The sequence below is a fragment of the Abramis brama genome (assembly GCF_963993115.1).
Source record: "Abramis brama genome assembly, chromosome: 15".
NCBI lineage: Eukaryota > Metazoa > Chordata > Actinopteri > Cypriniformes > Leuciscidae > Abramis > Abramis brama.
Genome location: NC_139977.1, coordinates 21,287,075 through 21,301,183, shown reverse-complemented (window position 1 = coordinate 21,301,183; position 14,109 = coordinate 21,287,075). Strand labels below are relative to the sequence as shown.

The 14,109-nt window shown below is 37.7% G+C and overlaps 2 protein-coding genes across 2 annotated transcripts; both read left to right on the top strand.

Moving 5' to 3' along the window:
* The first annotated feature begins 956 nt into the window (after positions 1 to 956).
* On the top strand, positions 957 to 6,841 carry LOC311096893 (succinyl-CoA:3-ketoacid coenzyme A transferase 1, mitochondrial-like). The gene is made up of 17 exons (XM_084136308.1): positions 957 to 1,167; positions 1,987 to 2,098; positions 2,325 to 2,415; positions 2,684 to 2,819; positions 3,244 to 3,393; positions 3,508 to 3,614; positions 3,799 to 3,859; positions 3,951 to 4,058; positions 4,170 to 4,284; positions 4,392 to 4,486; positions 4,571 to 4,619; positions 5,053 to 5,125; positions 5,273 to 5,348; positions 5,446 to 5,535; positions 5,628 to 5,708; positions 5,794 to 5,895; positions 6,265 to 6,841. The coding sequence occupies exons 1-17, from the start codon at positions 1,069 to 1,071 to the stop codon at positions 6,298 to 6,300; spliced, it is 1,581 nt and encodes a 526-aa protein (XP_083992434.1). The 5' UTR covers positions 957 to 1,068; the 3' UTR covers positions 6,301 to 6,841.
* Positions 6,842 to 7,376: 535 nt separating this feature from the next.
* Positions 7,377 to 14,107, top strand: LOC311096892 (complement component C7-like). The gene is made up of 18 exons (XM_084136307.1): positions 7,377 to 7,450; positions 7,870 to 7,919; positions 8,017 to 8,092; positions 8,183 to 8,324; positions 8,401 to 8,536; positions 9,256 to 9,394; positions 9,487 to 9,621; positions 9,715 to 9,958; positions 10,547 to 10,660; positions 10,780 to 10,946; positions 11,054 to 11,282; positions 12,008 to 12,179; positions 12,265 to 12,352; positions 12,476 to 12,608; positions 12,956 to 13,144; positions 13,220 to 13,313; positions 13,409 to 13,590; positions 13,805 to 14,107. The coding sequence occupies exons 2-18, from the start codon at positions 7,870 to 7,872 to the stop codon at positions 13,972 to 13,974; spliced, it is 2,460 nt and encodes an 819-aa protein (XP_083992433.1). The 5' UTR covers positions 7,377 to 7,450; the 3' UTR covers positions 13,975 to 14,107.
* The last annotated feature ends 2 nt before the right edge of the window (positions 14,108 to 14,109 follow it).

Here is a 14,109-nt window from a genome sequence, read left to right as displayed (position 1 = left end):
CAGTTAAAAACTACATTTATCATAATTGACCCTCAATTGTTTATCCAATAGCTTGTTTGGATTAACAACCATTATTGTTTCTTTACAGTATTGGAATTTTAAATTTGGAAGAAAAAAATTAATTCAACAGAAAATATTGTACTTTATATTTTATTGTATTTTATTGTTTGAAACCAACATAAGTGATTGAAGTTTATTTAACATTCATATTTAGCCTACAAGAAGCAAAGAAAACGTATAAAAGGGTATTATAAATCTCATTCTGGCTTATCTCGAGTTTACCAAAACACACAAACCCATTCATCCTGTCTGTTGTTGAATGTGTGGTTTCCTGGAGACATTCAAGCTTACTATTTTATAAATCACAAAACAGTAAAACGGTAATTTGAACAATCATTAACTGTATACATTTAAAGGAAAGTCTCTTGATCTGTAAACATTAAAGGAAATTCTCTTGTAAATCTCAGAATGACAGACACACAGCATATAGCTGATCAGCACTGAGGTAACCAACTCTGCAGTGTCCAGTGTCAGAACTGTTCCTGTGTGCTGTTATTGTGGTTTCTCAACAGCTGTCAAACTTCTTAAAAGGGAATGACCTTTAACCCTGGTCTTCAGTGGTTTTGCATGGTGTGTAAATGTGATTATGTGTGCTCTTATAGCACATAGCTTCCTCCACGGGTAGTGGGGAACATAGAGAGACCTCATGTTGGGTACTGACAACATGGATACTGCCCAATGAAGAGGTTTAAATGTCTGTATTTTGGATGTGGATTTCATAAAGAATTAATAAGTTAATGGAAACAGCGGTTTATGATTTTGTCATTTATAATAGTTTCAGTTGATGTATAGAAGCCAGCAACAGGGGTAGGGGTGGTGGTGGTGGTGGGGGGGGGGGGGGATTCATTGATCTACAGTGACACAGTACAAAAGTACACTTTAAATAGTCCCTAAACCCCCTGAAAACCTTCCCTTTGCCCTATTTTAAAACTGTGCAGGATCGATCCAGGTCCTGTAGTAGACAGTGATTACTTTCCTGCAAAAAGTTTAAGTTAAGTTGTTCTGAAAATGTCATTTCAGAGATTCATATCTAGGTCAGATTCTCTTCTCAGAGGAAGACTAATATCATTAAGAGCTCAGGGATGTATTTATATTCATCATGGTAAGGTAAGTAACAGAAGTTGAATTGCTGATAACACTAATATTTAAAGAAAAGTAAATATTTGTTCAAATAATCATATGAATGCATGTTTCAGACATTCATTTTCATAGATATTCTTTGATATTTATTTATGTATTTATTGTAATGTTTTAAAGGACAGATGTCGATATATTGCAATCCCTGAATAATCTTTTTGTCTAAAGAATTATGCATATTTTTTCCCCTCTATAATCAGTTTGAGATATTGATGCAAATCAAACATCCAAACAATTCACTTTGTAAAGTTATATATTTTGCATATATGGAGGAACAGATTCAAATAAAGTTTAAAATTAACTAATTCTGCTGTATTGATTTACTGTTTGAACAGCATATTGATTTGATGTTTGCACAATATCAGCATGTCCACATGTCCATGTTGCGCTGTCAGGTTGTTTGTGACGCATGAAGCTTGGCACTCTGCACATTTCATCTTGCAAATAAAATCACAAAATGTGTTGATTTATCTCCATTTTATTAATGCAGCTGTTTATAAAAGCTAAAGGAGACTAAAATACATATGAGTGATATAGCCTAATTAACTTTTAATGCACATTGTTATTTACTGTGAACTTCTCTTCAAAGAGCTAAAGTTTTGCCTGATTCAAACAACCATTACAGTACTGTGGGCATCAACAGAGGTTCAAAGCGACAGCACACTCAGTGTTTTATAATTTTAGTAGCATTTTACAAAAATACTTTAATTAATGAAGAGAATAAAATGCATTTTCACTTTAATTGTGCCTAAAAGTGTGCCGTGCTCTCCCTGTCATATTACCCCACAGGAATTCAACATCTCACGTTTCTCAACCTCTCAGTCATGGAGTGCAAGTTTTTATTCGGACCCCACAGAGATCGTCAGAGACATTCCTCATGGCTCCACGCTTCTTGTCGGAGGTAAAAGGAGGAACTTAATGCTAATGCCACATCCATACATGTACCCGCTTGCATGTGGCCTCTATACATGTATTTCTGCACAAGGATGCAGTCCTACTGTATCTGATAAGTTGTTTGTACGGCTAAGTGGTATTTCCTATACTGATATCCTTTGCTGTAGATGGAACATAATGCGTCCCCAAGCGTTATCATTGTTTGTGTTTAATTTCCCCCTTTTCTGTCCCAGGCTTTGGCTTGTGTGGGATCCCGGAGAATTTAATCAGCGGCCTGTTGAAAACAGGAGTAAAAGGCATCACGGCCGTAAGCAACAATGCTGGGTGAGAGAGATTTCTAATTAAAATGTCAGCAAAGGGACATGTTTGTTTCCAGAGAATTCCCTAACGTGACCGAACTCGATGTTTACATGGGGTTCCTGTCATGTACTCTTAAACACAAGAAAGACTGAGAAATAATCTGATCGGGTCAAGGGACAGGAAAGAGGGAAAAAGGGAAGTGGGCCCTCAGGAATCAAGGCTTTAAGCAACACCAGTGTATAATGTGATTTCATGTGTGACTAAATAACTAAGTGATTGTTTCTGATGATAGGGTGGATAACTTTGGCCTGGGCTTGCTTCTGAAAACCAAACAGATAAATCGCATGATATCTTCATACGTTGGGGAAAACGCAGAGTTTGAGAGACAATATCTATCAGGCGAGCTGGAATTAGAGCTTACCCCTCAGGTAGATCATTTAACTTATTATCCATATAGTCGGGATAACTTTTTCTTTTTCAAAATGTGCTTTGCTTTAAAGTCAACATCAAACCAAAATCAACCCTATACTTGGTTACTATATGCTACTGGTCTTATTGTAAGCAATTCATCAGTATATGTTATTCCAGCAAAGAAAATTTTCAATTTGTAATCTTGATTATAGGCTAAATGTCAAGCAATAGCCAAATAGCTATTTAGGCACTCCTTTAGCAAACATGCTAACACCCTGTTGTGTGTAACACCCAGAATCCAAACAGTCTTCAAAATCCAATTTTTTCTCTTACTGAATATCCTTTTTTACTTAGATATACATCAAGGAAGTAAAATAGGTTGCAAATCACAATTAATGCGTTTACCTTAAATATGATTTGTTTGATTTGATTCTATCCCAGGGCACACTAGCAGAGAGGATACGGGCTGGTGGTGCAGGTATCCCAGCGTTTTTTACTCCCACAGGCTACGGCACGCTCATCCAGGAGGGCGGCTCACCCATAAAATATAACAAAGATGGCAGCGTTGCCATTGCAAGCGAAAGCAGAGAGGTGTGGTGATGCATATCTCTGTCAAAAATTGTCCCAATTTTTGTTTTTGTTTTTCACCTTCAGAAAAAAATACTTGTGTGCATCAAGTTCTTGTTCTTTGATTGTTTGGTCCAGGTTCGAGAGTTTAATGGCAGACATTATGTCATGGAAAAAGCCATCACCGGTGACTTCGCTTTGATAAAGGCCTGGAAATGTGACAAAGCAGGAAATCTTATTTTCAGGTTAAGATATTCCTGCATTACAATGATTTAATTAATGACATTTTATTCCTAAAATACTTACCCTAGATTGTCCACTAGGTGTCAGACTTCATCTGTGTATCAATCTAAGGAACCTCTTTGTTTGTAGAATAATAGTATTCACATTATTACTAAACTTTGTTCCACATGATAATTTTTTATACAGGAAAACAACCCGTAATTTCAACCAGCCTATGTGTAAAGCAGCCAAAGTTACCATAGTGGAGGTTTGTGACCTTTCGATTTGTGATAATCTTTGTGGCTGGAATCTCGTGTTTGAGGTCCTGTGTGCTGAAAATGTCTTACTTTGGTTCACAGGTTGAGGAGATTGTTGATATTGGAAGTTTTGCGGCAGAAGACATTCACATCCCCGGCATCTATGTAGACCGGGTAGTGAAAGGAGCCAGCTATGAAAAACGAATTGAGGCGAGAAAGACAGATGAACATCACTGTTTATTTCATTATATTGTTTATTTTAGTACACATTTACCTTTACAATATTGTGTAAATCATGTTCAGGACTTCTTTTACTCATAGAAAAGGATGGTTCAGTCTAGTAAGGAAGAGAAACCTAAAATCAAACAGGACTCAGATATAACCCGGGAGAGAATCATCCGGCGAGCTGCACTGGAGTTTCAGGATGGAATGTATGGTATCCTTCAGTAGCTTGACCACAGATATCACAGCCAACATGATAGATAACAAAAGTTACAATTGTTAACAGTCCTATTCCCAAATATACCTTGACATCCTTCCCAGCAAATCTTGGCATTGGAATACCAATGTTGGCCAGCAATTACATAAGTTCTGAAACCATTGTCCACCTCCAGAGTGAGAATGGAATTTTGGGACTGGTGAGTTTTTGTTATTTAATAACCTGAGTAATTTCCCAGCTATTTTTTCACTTCCGATCCACTGTTTTATTTTTGTCCATTTAGGGTCCCTATCCAACAGAGAGTGAAGTGGATCCTGATTTAATCAATGCTGGTGCAGTGACCTCTCTTATTTTTACTTAATAATATTTTATAGTCTGTTAAATCAAATGACAACACTTAATTGTCACTACACCATATAAACAAGTGTAACGGTGAGTGAAAATCTTGGGTGCATATAATATAATATAATATATCTGACGTAAAACCTGTGACAAAAAAATATGCAGATGGTCCATTGTGTTAACCTGTAGCAGGAGCAGCCGAAAGTATGTGCGTATGTGAGAGATTAAAACATAACAAAATATCAGACATAAAAGCTGTGGCAAATAAATATGCGGATATGCCACTGTGGCGGACAGTTATAGGAGCAGCCGAAAGTGTGTGTTTGAGAGAGATTGTAATATAATATAATTAAATATAATATAATATCAAAATTAAGTCCTTCTTTATCACTCTGATCATTGCCTGTGTGTGTGTGTGTTCAGGTAAGGAGACAGTAACAGTTTATCCAGGAGCTGCCTACTTCTCCAGCGATGAATCCTTTGCCATGATCAGAGGGTGAGTCAGTCATCTATGATTAAACTAAACTGCACTTGAAATGAGCAGGATTTCTAGAGTGTCACAATTAAGAATTTGATTATTTTTATGTTGTTCCCCACATTTCTCTTTCACTTTAACTTCACCTTTTGCACCCTTTTCCTTTAGTGGTCACATTGATCTGACCATGCTGGGAGCAATGCAGGTTTCCAAGTATGGAGATCTGGCCAACTGGATGATTCCAGTATGATTTTCATGCTATATTTTATTGTATTATCACTGATAAACATGCCGTATGTTTTTACTTGCTTGGTTTGACATGTACCATGTGTTTCTCTCAGGGTAAAATGGTGAAGGGCATGGGTGGTGCGATGGACCTGGTGTCTAGTGATGCCACAAAAGTAGTGATCACTATGGAACATTCTGCCAAGGTACAATACCCTGAATCCTTACTCTCTCATTTACAGTCATTACGCTTTTTTCATTTATTGTCACTCTTTGTATACTTACCTTCAATTTAAAGGGTGGGAAGCATAAAATCCTAGACAAGTGCACACTTCCTCTGACTGGAAAACAGTGTGTTGACCGTATAATCACTGAAAAGGTCAGTAAAGTAGAGACAGAATAGTCTTTTAACATATCTTGCATCCATTGAAGGACAGTGTGATATGTGTTGTCACTTGTTTTAGGCAGTGTTTGATGTAGATAAGAGCAAGGGTTTAACTCTCATTGAGATTTGGGAAGGACTGACACCAGATGACATCAGAGCATGCACTGGGACGGAGTTTGAGGTAAGACTGACAGACAAACACCAATGCATTGACTGAACTGATGGAGAGTAACTGGGGACGTGTTAGTCATAATTGTTGAACTACTTCAGTAGTGGCTGTCGTGAAAAATTATATGCAATTAAAAATGATTCATCCAGGCAAACAAGATTATGTGCTGTTGAAACATTGTGCTTTGTAACCCTCTTGGTCTCTTTGTAAAAATCGGCGTATTTTGAAATGTGTCTGCAACTATCTTGTTCGTGAAAAAGACATTTTTCACAAGTTTAGAAATCAACTTGTCTTGACTGACAGGATTAGATTAACATGATCCTCCCACACTTTCATTTAGTATTTGGGGGGAAAGATTTAAGTCATTTTGGTATTTTTCAGGTGTCTCAACACTTACAGCCAATGCAGCAGATATGAGGTAATACCGAGGATTTATAGTGACGACGTCCTTCTGCCAGTATGCTGAGACAGGACCAGAGCGAGAGAGAGGACTCCCTTCATTTCAACAGCTTTTTGTTTGGATGTGGAATAAATACAGATTTCAGTGTTAAATTTATGCATGACTCTCCTTACCATGTTAATTAAGACTAGACTTGCCGTTAAAAATCTAGAATACTAGAACACAGTAACTGTCCAAGAGTTAAAACATCTTTTAAGGTAATATTTAAGACATTGCCAAACTATAATGTGTCTGAAATTACATTGTCATTTTAACAGAAGTGATGGAATCAATGGAATCCGAATAGATATAACATTGCATATTTTAGTATTAATATTGTTAAATATTATTATGCACTGAAACTTATTTTAATTGTATTTTAATGTTTGTGGGTGGTAACTACATATCTCTAAATGTCAGTTTTAGCTAATCAGCACTAAATAATGAAGCTGTGCCACTGCCACTTTATACTGAATCATTTATTCTTGCCACAATTTGAAATAAATAATGTTGGCGTAACGTTTGTTTTAAAAATGTGTTTTGTCAGCAGTCATTTTATTACTTTAAGATGTAACTCAATATACTGTAAACAGGCTTCCTGTTGACATTCTGTAAAAAGACCAAATTAATGAACAAAGCTGAGACATAGCAGACCACTGAGTAGATCTCAGCTCAGTGGAAGTTTTTGATCCTAGTGTCACTCTCTGATTGGTCATCGACCTGAACAACAAGGATTGCACAACTATCTGAAGACAGAGGTCTGTGTGTTCCGCAGGGTTTGGAACAGAACACTATTTCACCACCCTCCAATACAATGCTGAACGAACCCCATCCATTTTTTCAAAATTAAAGCCACAAAAACAACATGCACACACTGTTTACTGGAATTTGCAGATTTAAAGACTAGATTGTGAAATTGTGACATTAATCCCAGAGATGACACATAGATTGGCAAAGTCAGGGTGAGGGAAAACGAGCCAGCACTGAATGTCTGGCAGGCTGAGTCATGCTGGGAATTCCTGACCAGGGCAGGATGATGTCATAATCCCTGTAAGTGCCCCTGTATATGAGCAGGGTCCATTTCTGTATCTGCCACAGCCCACCATCTGTCTAGTCTACAGCATTAAGGTAAGGAGTAAAAAAAAAAAAAAAGGTATGGCAATGAATCGCAGATGTAAAGAATAGTAAGTATGGCACTGTAGTCATAGCTGGATTATGTTTGTCCAATGTTAAGTAAAAAGTAGAACTAAAACAATTTTTGGTAAGTATAAAATAAAGTAAATATCAGATGAAAAACTTAAAAAAATAAATTATAAATATCAGATGAAAAACTTAAATAAATAAAAAATTAACTAAAGTATAAGAATGTTGCAACTAACTAAAATAAAGACAAAATAAGTATAAATAAAAAATAAATAAAAAAAACTAATGGAAATTACAAAAAAACAAAAAACAAACTTAAACTAAAATTAAAATAAAAACTAAAAAATCTAAAAAATAAAAGCTATTTCAAAATATTAATAACATGTTTAAAACTATGTTTTCAGATGTGCCCAGCTGTTTTATTAGTTCTGGTTACGTTTCTGCCTTATATTTGGTGAGTGCTGCATGAATACTATATTTTATGCAGTTGCTAAGAAGTAATGCTGGACATTTTGCATCTCTTAACTCGCCATTCGCGTTTGTTATGAAAGGTGTGAGCAGCCGGTAAACTGCAGGTGGGGACCGTATGGGGACTGGTCAGAGTGTGACGGCTGTACCAAGACACAGGTAACAGATCTTTAAAGCAGCTTTAAAGTAGCCTATTATTGCTACTGGCCACAACTGAATGACTTACCTCCTAATGGTGTTTTCTCTCAGGTTCGATTGCGTCATGTTGAGACATTCCCTCAGTTTGGAGGCAGCACTTGTACAGGCGATGCCATACAGAAACAATCCTGTTTTCCAAAGAAAAGCTGCCCCCTTCAGACAGGGTGCGGAAACAGGTTTCGCTGCACATCTGGTAAGTCACGTCTGACTGTGGTATTGAATTTAAATGTCCAGGCAGTTTACAGTTTTCATGGTTGGTTTATTTATAGGTCAGTGCATCAACCCATCTCTGGTGTGCAATGGGGATCATGACTGTGAAGATGGTTTAGATGAGCAGCGCTGTAGTGGCACTATAGTGTGTGATGAGCAAAAGCCTCCGCCCAACTCTGACCTCACAGGAAGAGGGTAAAATACACCTTTTATATTTAGCACAATCTAGGGTGCTTCTCAAACGAAATGCTGCATCCTAGTGAGGCCGTGTCCTTTCTTCCTAGACTAATCCTATAGTCCATTAAACGCAAGGGTCTAGTAAGTGCGCATGGCTACGTCATACTGTATTAGAAAGTACAATTAACATTTAAATATGAAAAATAGAGTAGGCTACTTTAGATTAAAAACCTTTATGTTAGCCTTTCTGTTAATTCAGTACAGGTAATGACAACCATCTGTGGTCTCCCAGTGGTTTACATTACACACAGTTTAACATAATGTTGGCTAATTAATTTACAACAAAAACAACATAATGCCTTTAATAATTTTTGGGAGATAAATGTAAATCTTGCATTACATAGTGAGATTGGTCAAGCTCAGTGCTGATTCATTTTCTGCTCATTCTTTTGTGTGTGTGTGAATTGGAATGTGTGCAAATTGTGAGTAATTGGAGGACGCAAAGGATATACTTGATGCATCCTTCAAAAAAGGCCATATGAAAGACTCAAAACGAAGGCTGCTTTCAGAGGATCCTGTAAATTGAGACGTCCTTTGACAGAGTTTGATGACGTGGCTGCTGAGATATGCAGCCTTACTAGGATGCAGCCTTCCGATTGAGAAGCACCCCTAGTAAAATTATAATATTAGTGGAATAATGCAATACAGCAAACTAATATTTGCTTCACATCCAATAGGTTTGATGTGTTGACGGGTGAGGTGAGAGCCAGTGTCATTAACACTCGTAGCTTTGGTGGGCAGTGCAGGAAAGTCTTCAGTGGAGACCATAGAGATTTCTACAGACTTCCGCAAAGTCTACTCAGATATAGTTTTCAAGTAACATTTTAATTTTTTTGCCACTGTCTAATGTTATAATTATATATAGACTGTTATAATATAAACTAACAGTTCCTATCATTTTCTTTCAGGTCAGGGTAGAAAATGATTTCAGTGATGAGTACTATGACAGTTCCTGGTCTTACATGAGGCATGAAGAGGAAAGAAAGATAATTAGAGGAGGTCACGATCATAAAACCTTTCATAACAAACTGAAACAAGACAAGGTAACGATAGATTCAGTACATCATGTAAAAAAGGTGTCTGCTAAAAATATTTGATTATATTATATTTTAAATGCTATTATTTTTGTCTCACAGACCTATCAGCTGCTGATAATAAGAAATGAGGTAGAGGTGGCTCAGTTCCAGAACAATGCTCCTGAGTACCTCCCTCTTTCTGAAGACTTCTGGAAGGATCTGTTGGCCCTGCCCAGCACATATGACCCATCAGCCTATCAGTTCTTTATACAGCGTTATGGTACCCACTACATGGAAGAGGGCTCTCTGGGTGGCCAGTATCGGGCCCTGCTGGAGCTGGATGCAGATTATATGATGCAGATGAGTATGTTAATTTCCCCTTTTCTCTGTTAATATTTAATCGTGATATTCTAGGGCATATAAACTATATGGGCAGGGGTTAGATTGTGCCAGAATGATATTTAACAGTCTACACTGTCTTTTTGCTTTGCAATGTTTAATGACTTTTATGAAGTAAACATAAGAATAATTTTTATATTGTTGGTATTATTTCAAGATCCCATTTTCTACATCGTCGTCATGTTAAAATCATGTTAAAATGTATCAAAGGATACAACAGGCTTTTGAGGAATGTTTATTTGTACATCTCTGTCATCATTGAGCATTGCATGATATGTTTGCCCCCCCCAACTCTCTCTCTCACACACACACACACACACACACATATCTTACTAATATAATCTTACTAACATATTATTGGTAGATAAAGAGTGACAACTGATATTTATATGCCGTACATGTAACTAGTCTTCTATACTGTTCCTAAAGGTTTAATAAATTATTCCATTTAAAAAATCTGGCTTTATAGGGTTATGGTTATGCCCCTTATATATGGGGCATTTGTGTATGTTTCATTGTTTCATTTAGTTTAATATATTTTCTTTTAACGCAGGTAAAACAGACATTGATTTCCACCAGTGTATTACACGTGTGAAGCGACGTTTCTTCTATAAAAAGAAAACAACCAAGTGTGTGAAACTGATGAAGACAATTGAGAGTTTCAGTGGTTAGTCTAAATGACTGGTTCTTTGACTAAGTCTTTGTCACTAAATGTATATTTAAGTATCAGGTTTGATTCTTATGACCTAATAGACTTTGCTGCACACCCTTTTAAATGTTTTACAGAGAACAAAAATCATAAAATGCCAGTAAAAACAGACATTATTGGAGGACATACCGCTTATATCGCTGGCCTTAGTCTCTTAGACTTGGAAAACCCTGACAGTAACAAACAGATGTATTCCAAATGGGCTGGATCAGTGAAGGAGTTCCCTAAAGTAATAAAACAGAAGGTATGTCAGAATTAAGACATCAGAAGCATATGTGCAGAAACAGAGATGTACTTAAACATATTGAGTAAGTATAGAGAAGCATTTACAGCATGGTGTCCTATTCCTAGTTGAGGCCACAGTATGAACTGGTCAAAGAGGTGCCATGTGCCGGGCTGAAGAAACTCCACCTAAAGAGGGCACTGGAGGCCTATCTGGAGAAGCAGAGCCCCTGTCACTGCAGACCGTGTCAGAACAACGGTATGGCTGTGCTCTCTGAAGGTCTGTGCACCTGTGTTTGCAGGCCAGGCACCAGTGGTAAGGCCTGCCAGAACGGCCATGTCCTTGGACAACAACCAGGTAGGAATTTGTTCATTTATTACAAATAAACATTCAAATGTGTATCGTTGTAATACAAAAGATCAGTCAGTAATGCAACGGGCAAAACATTTCGGTACGGACATCTCTGAAAATAAAATTCAAACTTGCAGTTCAAGTCAAAGCAAGTCAAATGTTAATTCAGAAACCGCACTGATTGATCCAGTTCAGTGAAGTATTCAGGTGTGTTCGACTTGAAGCGGTGCTGCGCACACCAATCGGTCTACCATGTTAAAAAATAAAGCGTCAAAAGCATATGGAGTGTGTTTTTGATTCACTAGAAAAACCAGCTCATAAAAGTAATTTGTTCGGGTATCTTGTCATGTACATGATATAATGATTCACAACCTTGGAAGCTAGGGAGCTGATTGAGACGCACACACTGATCACATTGTATGTTTTTGGTTCACTGAAAAGAACCAGCCCATGAGAATCATTCCTTTACCTGTATCAGACTACGCCAGTCATGCTGTGTGTTTTTTGATTCACTAAAAGAACCAGACCAAAAGTCATTCTTTAAGATATCAGACTACACTGTTTGTATGTTCACTAAAAAGAACTGGTTCGTAAGAGTCATTCAGCGAGAGAATGCATTTTCTGCACAATTTTAAATGAGTAAAAATATTAAAGTCGGCGCACCTTAAAGTTAATTTGTAACAAGCTTGTTCATCTTGTCTCAAATATGTTGAACTGATTATGCTTTATAGGAGTGATTGAAGGAGGCTGGAGCTGTTGGTCTGCCTGGAGTAGCTGCTCTCAAGGTCAAAAGTCAAGGACTCGTTCATGTAATAATCCTGCTCCAAGAAACAGAGGCAGGAACTGCATAGGAGAGACCATAGAGCGCAAAAGTTGTGAAGAGCCTGATTTTGAACACCTCAAGTGAGAATGAGAATTTGTGGACTTATCCCTTTTTTCATTTATATTTTGTGCACACCTAGACTCATGGGATTTTTTCATACTCTAGAATGATGGAGCCCCAATGCTTTGATCCCTCATTGACACCCGTTAAGACATGTAAAACTCCACCGCCTTTGGCAAATGGATTTGTTTTGGTAAGTATCCCCCTAATCAGGGGAAATCGTGGGGCGTGGGAATACGCACATTAATGAAAACTCTTTCAATACACAAAACTTGCACCAGGCATGTATTTTAAATCAAATCCATTGTGTATTCAGGACCCAAAAGACATCTATCCAGTGGGCGGGAAGATTGAGTACACCTGTGCAGATGGACATGATCACATTGGTGATCCAATTGCTGAATGTGCAGAGAACCTGACCTGGAGGAAGTCACCCATGGAGTGCAAAAGTAATTCATTAATCTATACATCAAAGAAAATGTGCAAAATCATAATAATTATAAAGTGTACTGGTTGCCATAACATTGCAATGTTGTTGTTTAGGTCCCAGACAGCAACATAGTGTCGGCCCAGATCCGGCCCACATCTGGAATGTGTTGATTCCACGTGTACCAGATGTGGGCAGGATCTGGGCCAACACTATGTTGCTGTCTGTGGTGGTGCTTGGAGATTACTAGCTATCTAAATGGCTTGAGTTTCCTCGTTTAATATACGTCTGGGTTATTTTTTCATCTGTTTTAGCATTAAAATAGAGGATTACAATAAAGTATTTTTCTTCTCATTGTGTATTCACCAGAAACAGCATGTGATCCTCCAGCTGTTCTGAGTAATGTCATTGCCACACCCTCAAAACAAGCTTATCTGATCGGGGAGAGTGTGACCCTGTCATGCCCAAGTGGGATGCAGAAAGAAGGCGAAGCTGAAACCATGTGCCGCCTTGGCCTCAGCTGGTATCCAGCACCTGAGACTGTCCGATGCAACCCAGGTATGCCGTAAGTTCCTATTAAACACCAATCAGGTACTTGGTTTCAATTATTGCTTACATTATTTTTCTGAATAGTGGAAGCAGTGCCCACCCAACCAGGCCTACTCTGCAAACCATGGGAAAAACAGGCAAAGGATCAGTGTGTTTGCAAAATGCCATATGAATGCAAGTAAGTTAATTAGTTATGGTATTAAATACAAAAAGTAATAATGAAAATACAAAGCACCCTTCATTAATGTCAAATCTCTGTGTGATGTTGACCAGGGCGTCACTCCACATTTGTGCCTCTGTTCGTCCCGGCCGGGTGAACAGAATGAGTATCTGTCAGCTTGGGGCCATGCAGTGTCTGGGAAAAACGTTTTCTTTAAAACAGGATAGTGCATGCAGTTGGCCAGAAACCAACTTCACATCCTGTCAGGACTGCCATCAGTGGGAGACATGTGACGGTAGGCTCGTTATAAAACTTTAAAACCTTTTTAAACATGGGTCAATGACATGAGACTCATTTGTTGTGCAGTTCTTATCATATATTCCAGGTCTGGAATATATATTTTTTCTCATTAGTCTGGAACTCTGTGTATCCCTCTGTGTAAAAAGTCACTTTGGATGAATTGTCTGCCAAATGCATAAATGTAAAACTATGTGTAAATGTATCCCCAGGTTTTAAATGTGAATGCATAGATCCTGAGGACTGCTCAGATGACTCCGCCCACCTGTGTGTGTCTCTAAAGGGAGGGACTCCTGAGATGATTTCAGAGTGTGAGGCGGGAGCTTGGAGATGCCAAGGAAAAGAGGTCACAGTACTCAGCATTGGAGACTGTCAGGCATAAACAACTTTTTTTTCAATTGTTTTTTCCCACTGTATGATGTTTTTTACTGTAATGTGTTGTAATATGTAATATATAAAAGTCATGTTTTCAGTTTGCAAATAAATATTGTAAATAAATGGTCTTAATAACTAAATT

Excerpts from the sequence above, each read along its gene's own strand:
- LOC311096893 (XM_084136308.1), top strand. The coding sequence starts at position 1,069 with ATGTCATTTCAGAGATTCATATCTAGGTCAGATTCTCTTCTCAGAGGA. Across the intron at positions 2,416-2,683 it reads GCCGTAAGCAACAATGCTGG|GGTGGATAACTTTGGCCTGG; the intron begins GTGAGAGAGATT and ends TTCTGATGATAG. Across the intron at positions 3,860-3,950 it reads CCAAAGTTACCATAGTGGAG|GTTGAGGAGATTGTTGATAT; the intron begins GTTTGTGACCTT and ends TTTGGTTCACAG.
- LOC311096892 (XM_084136307.1), top strand. The coding sequence starts at position 7,870 with ATGTGCCCAGCTGTTTTATTAGTTCTGGTTACGTTTCTGCCTTATATT. Across the intron at positions 8,537-9,255 it reads TCTGACCTCACAGGAAGAGG|GTTTGATGTGTTGACGGGTG; the intron begins GTAAAATACACC and ends CACATCCAATAG. Across the intron at positions 12,180-12,264 it reads CCTGATTTTGAACACCTCAA|AATGATGGAGCCCCAATGCT; the intron begins GTGAGAATGAGA and ends TTCATACTCTAG.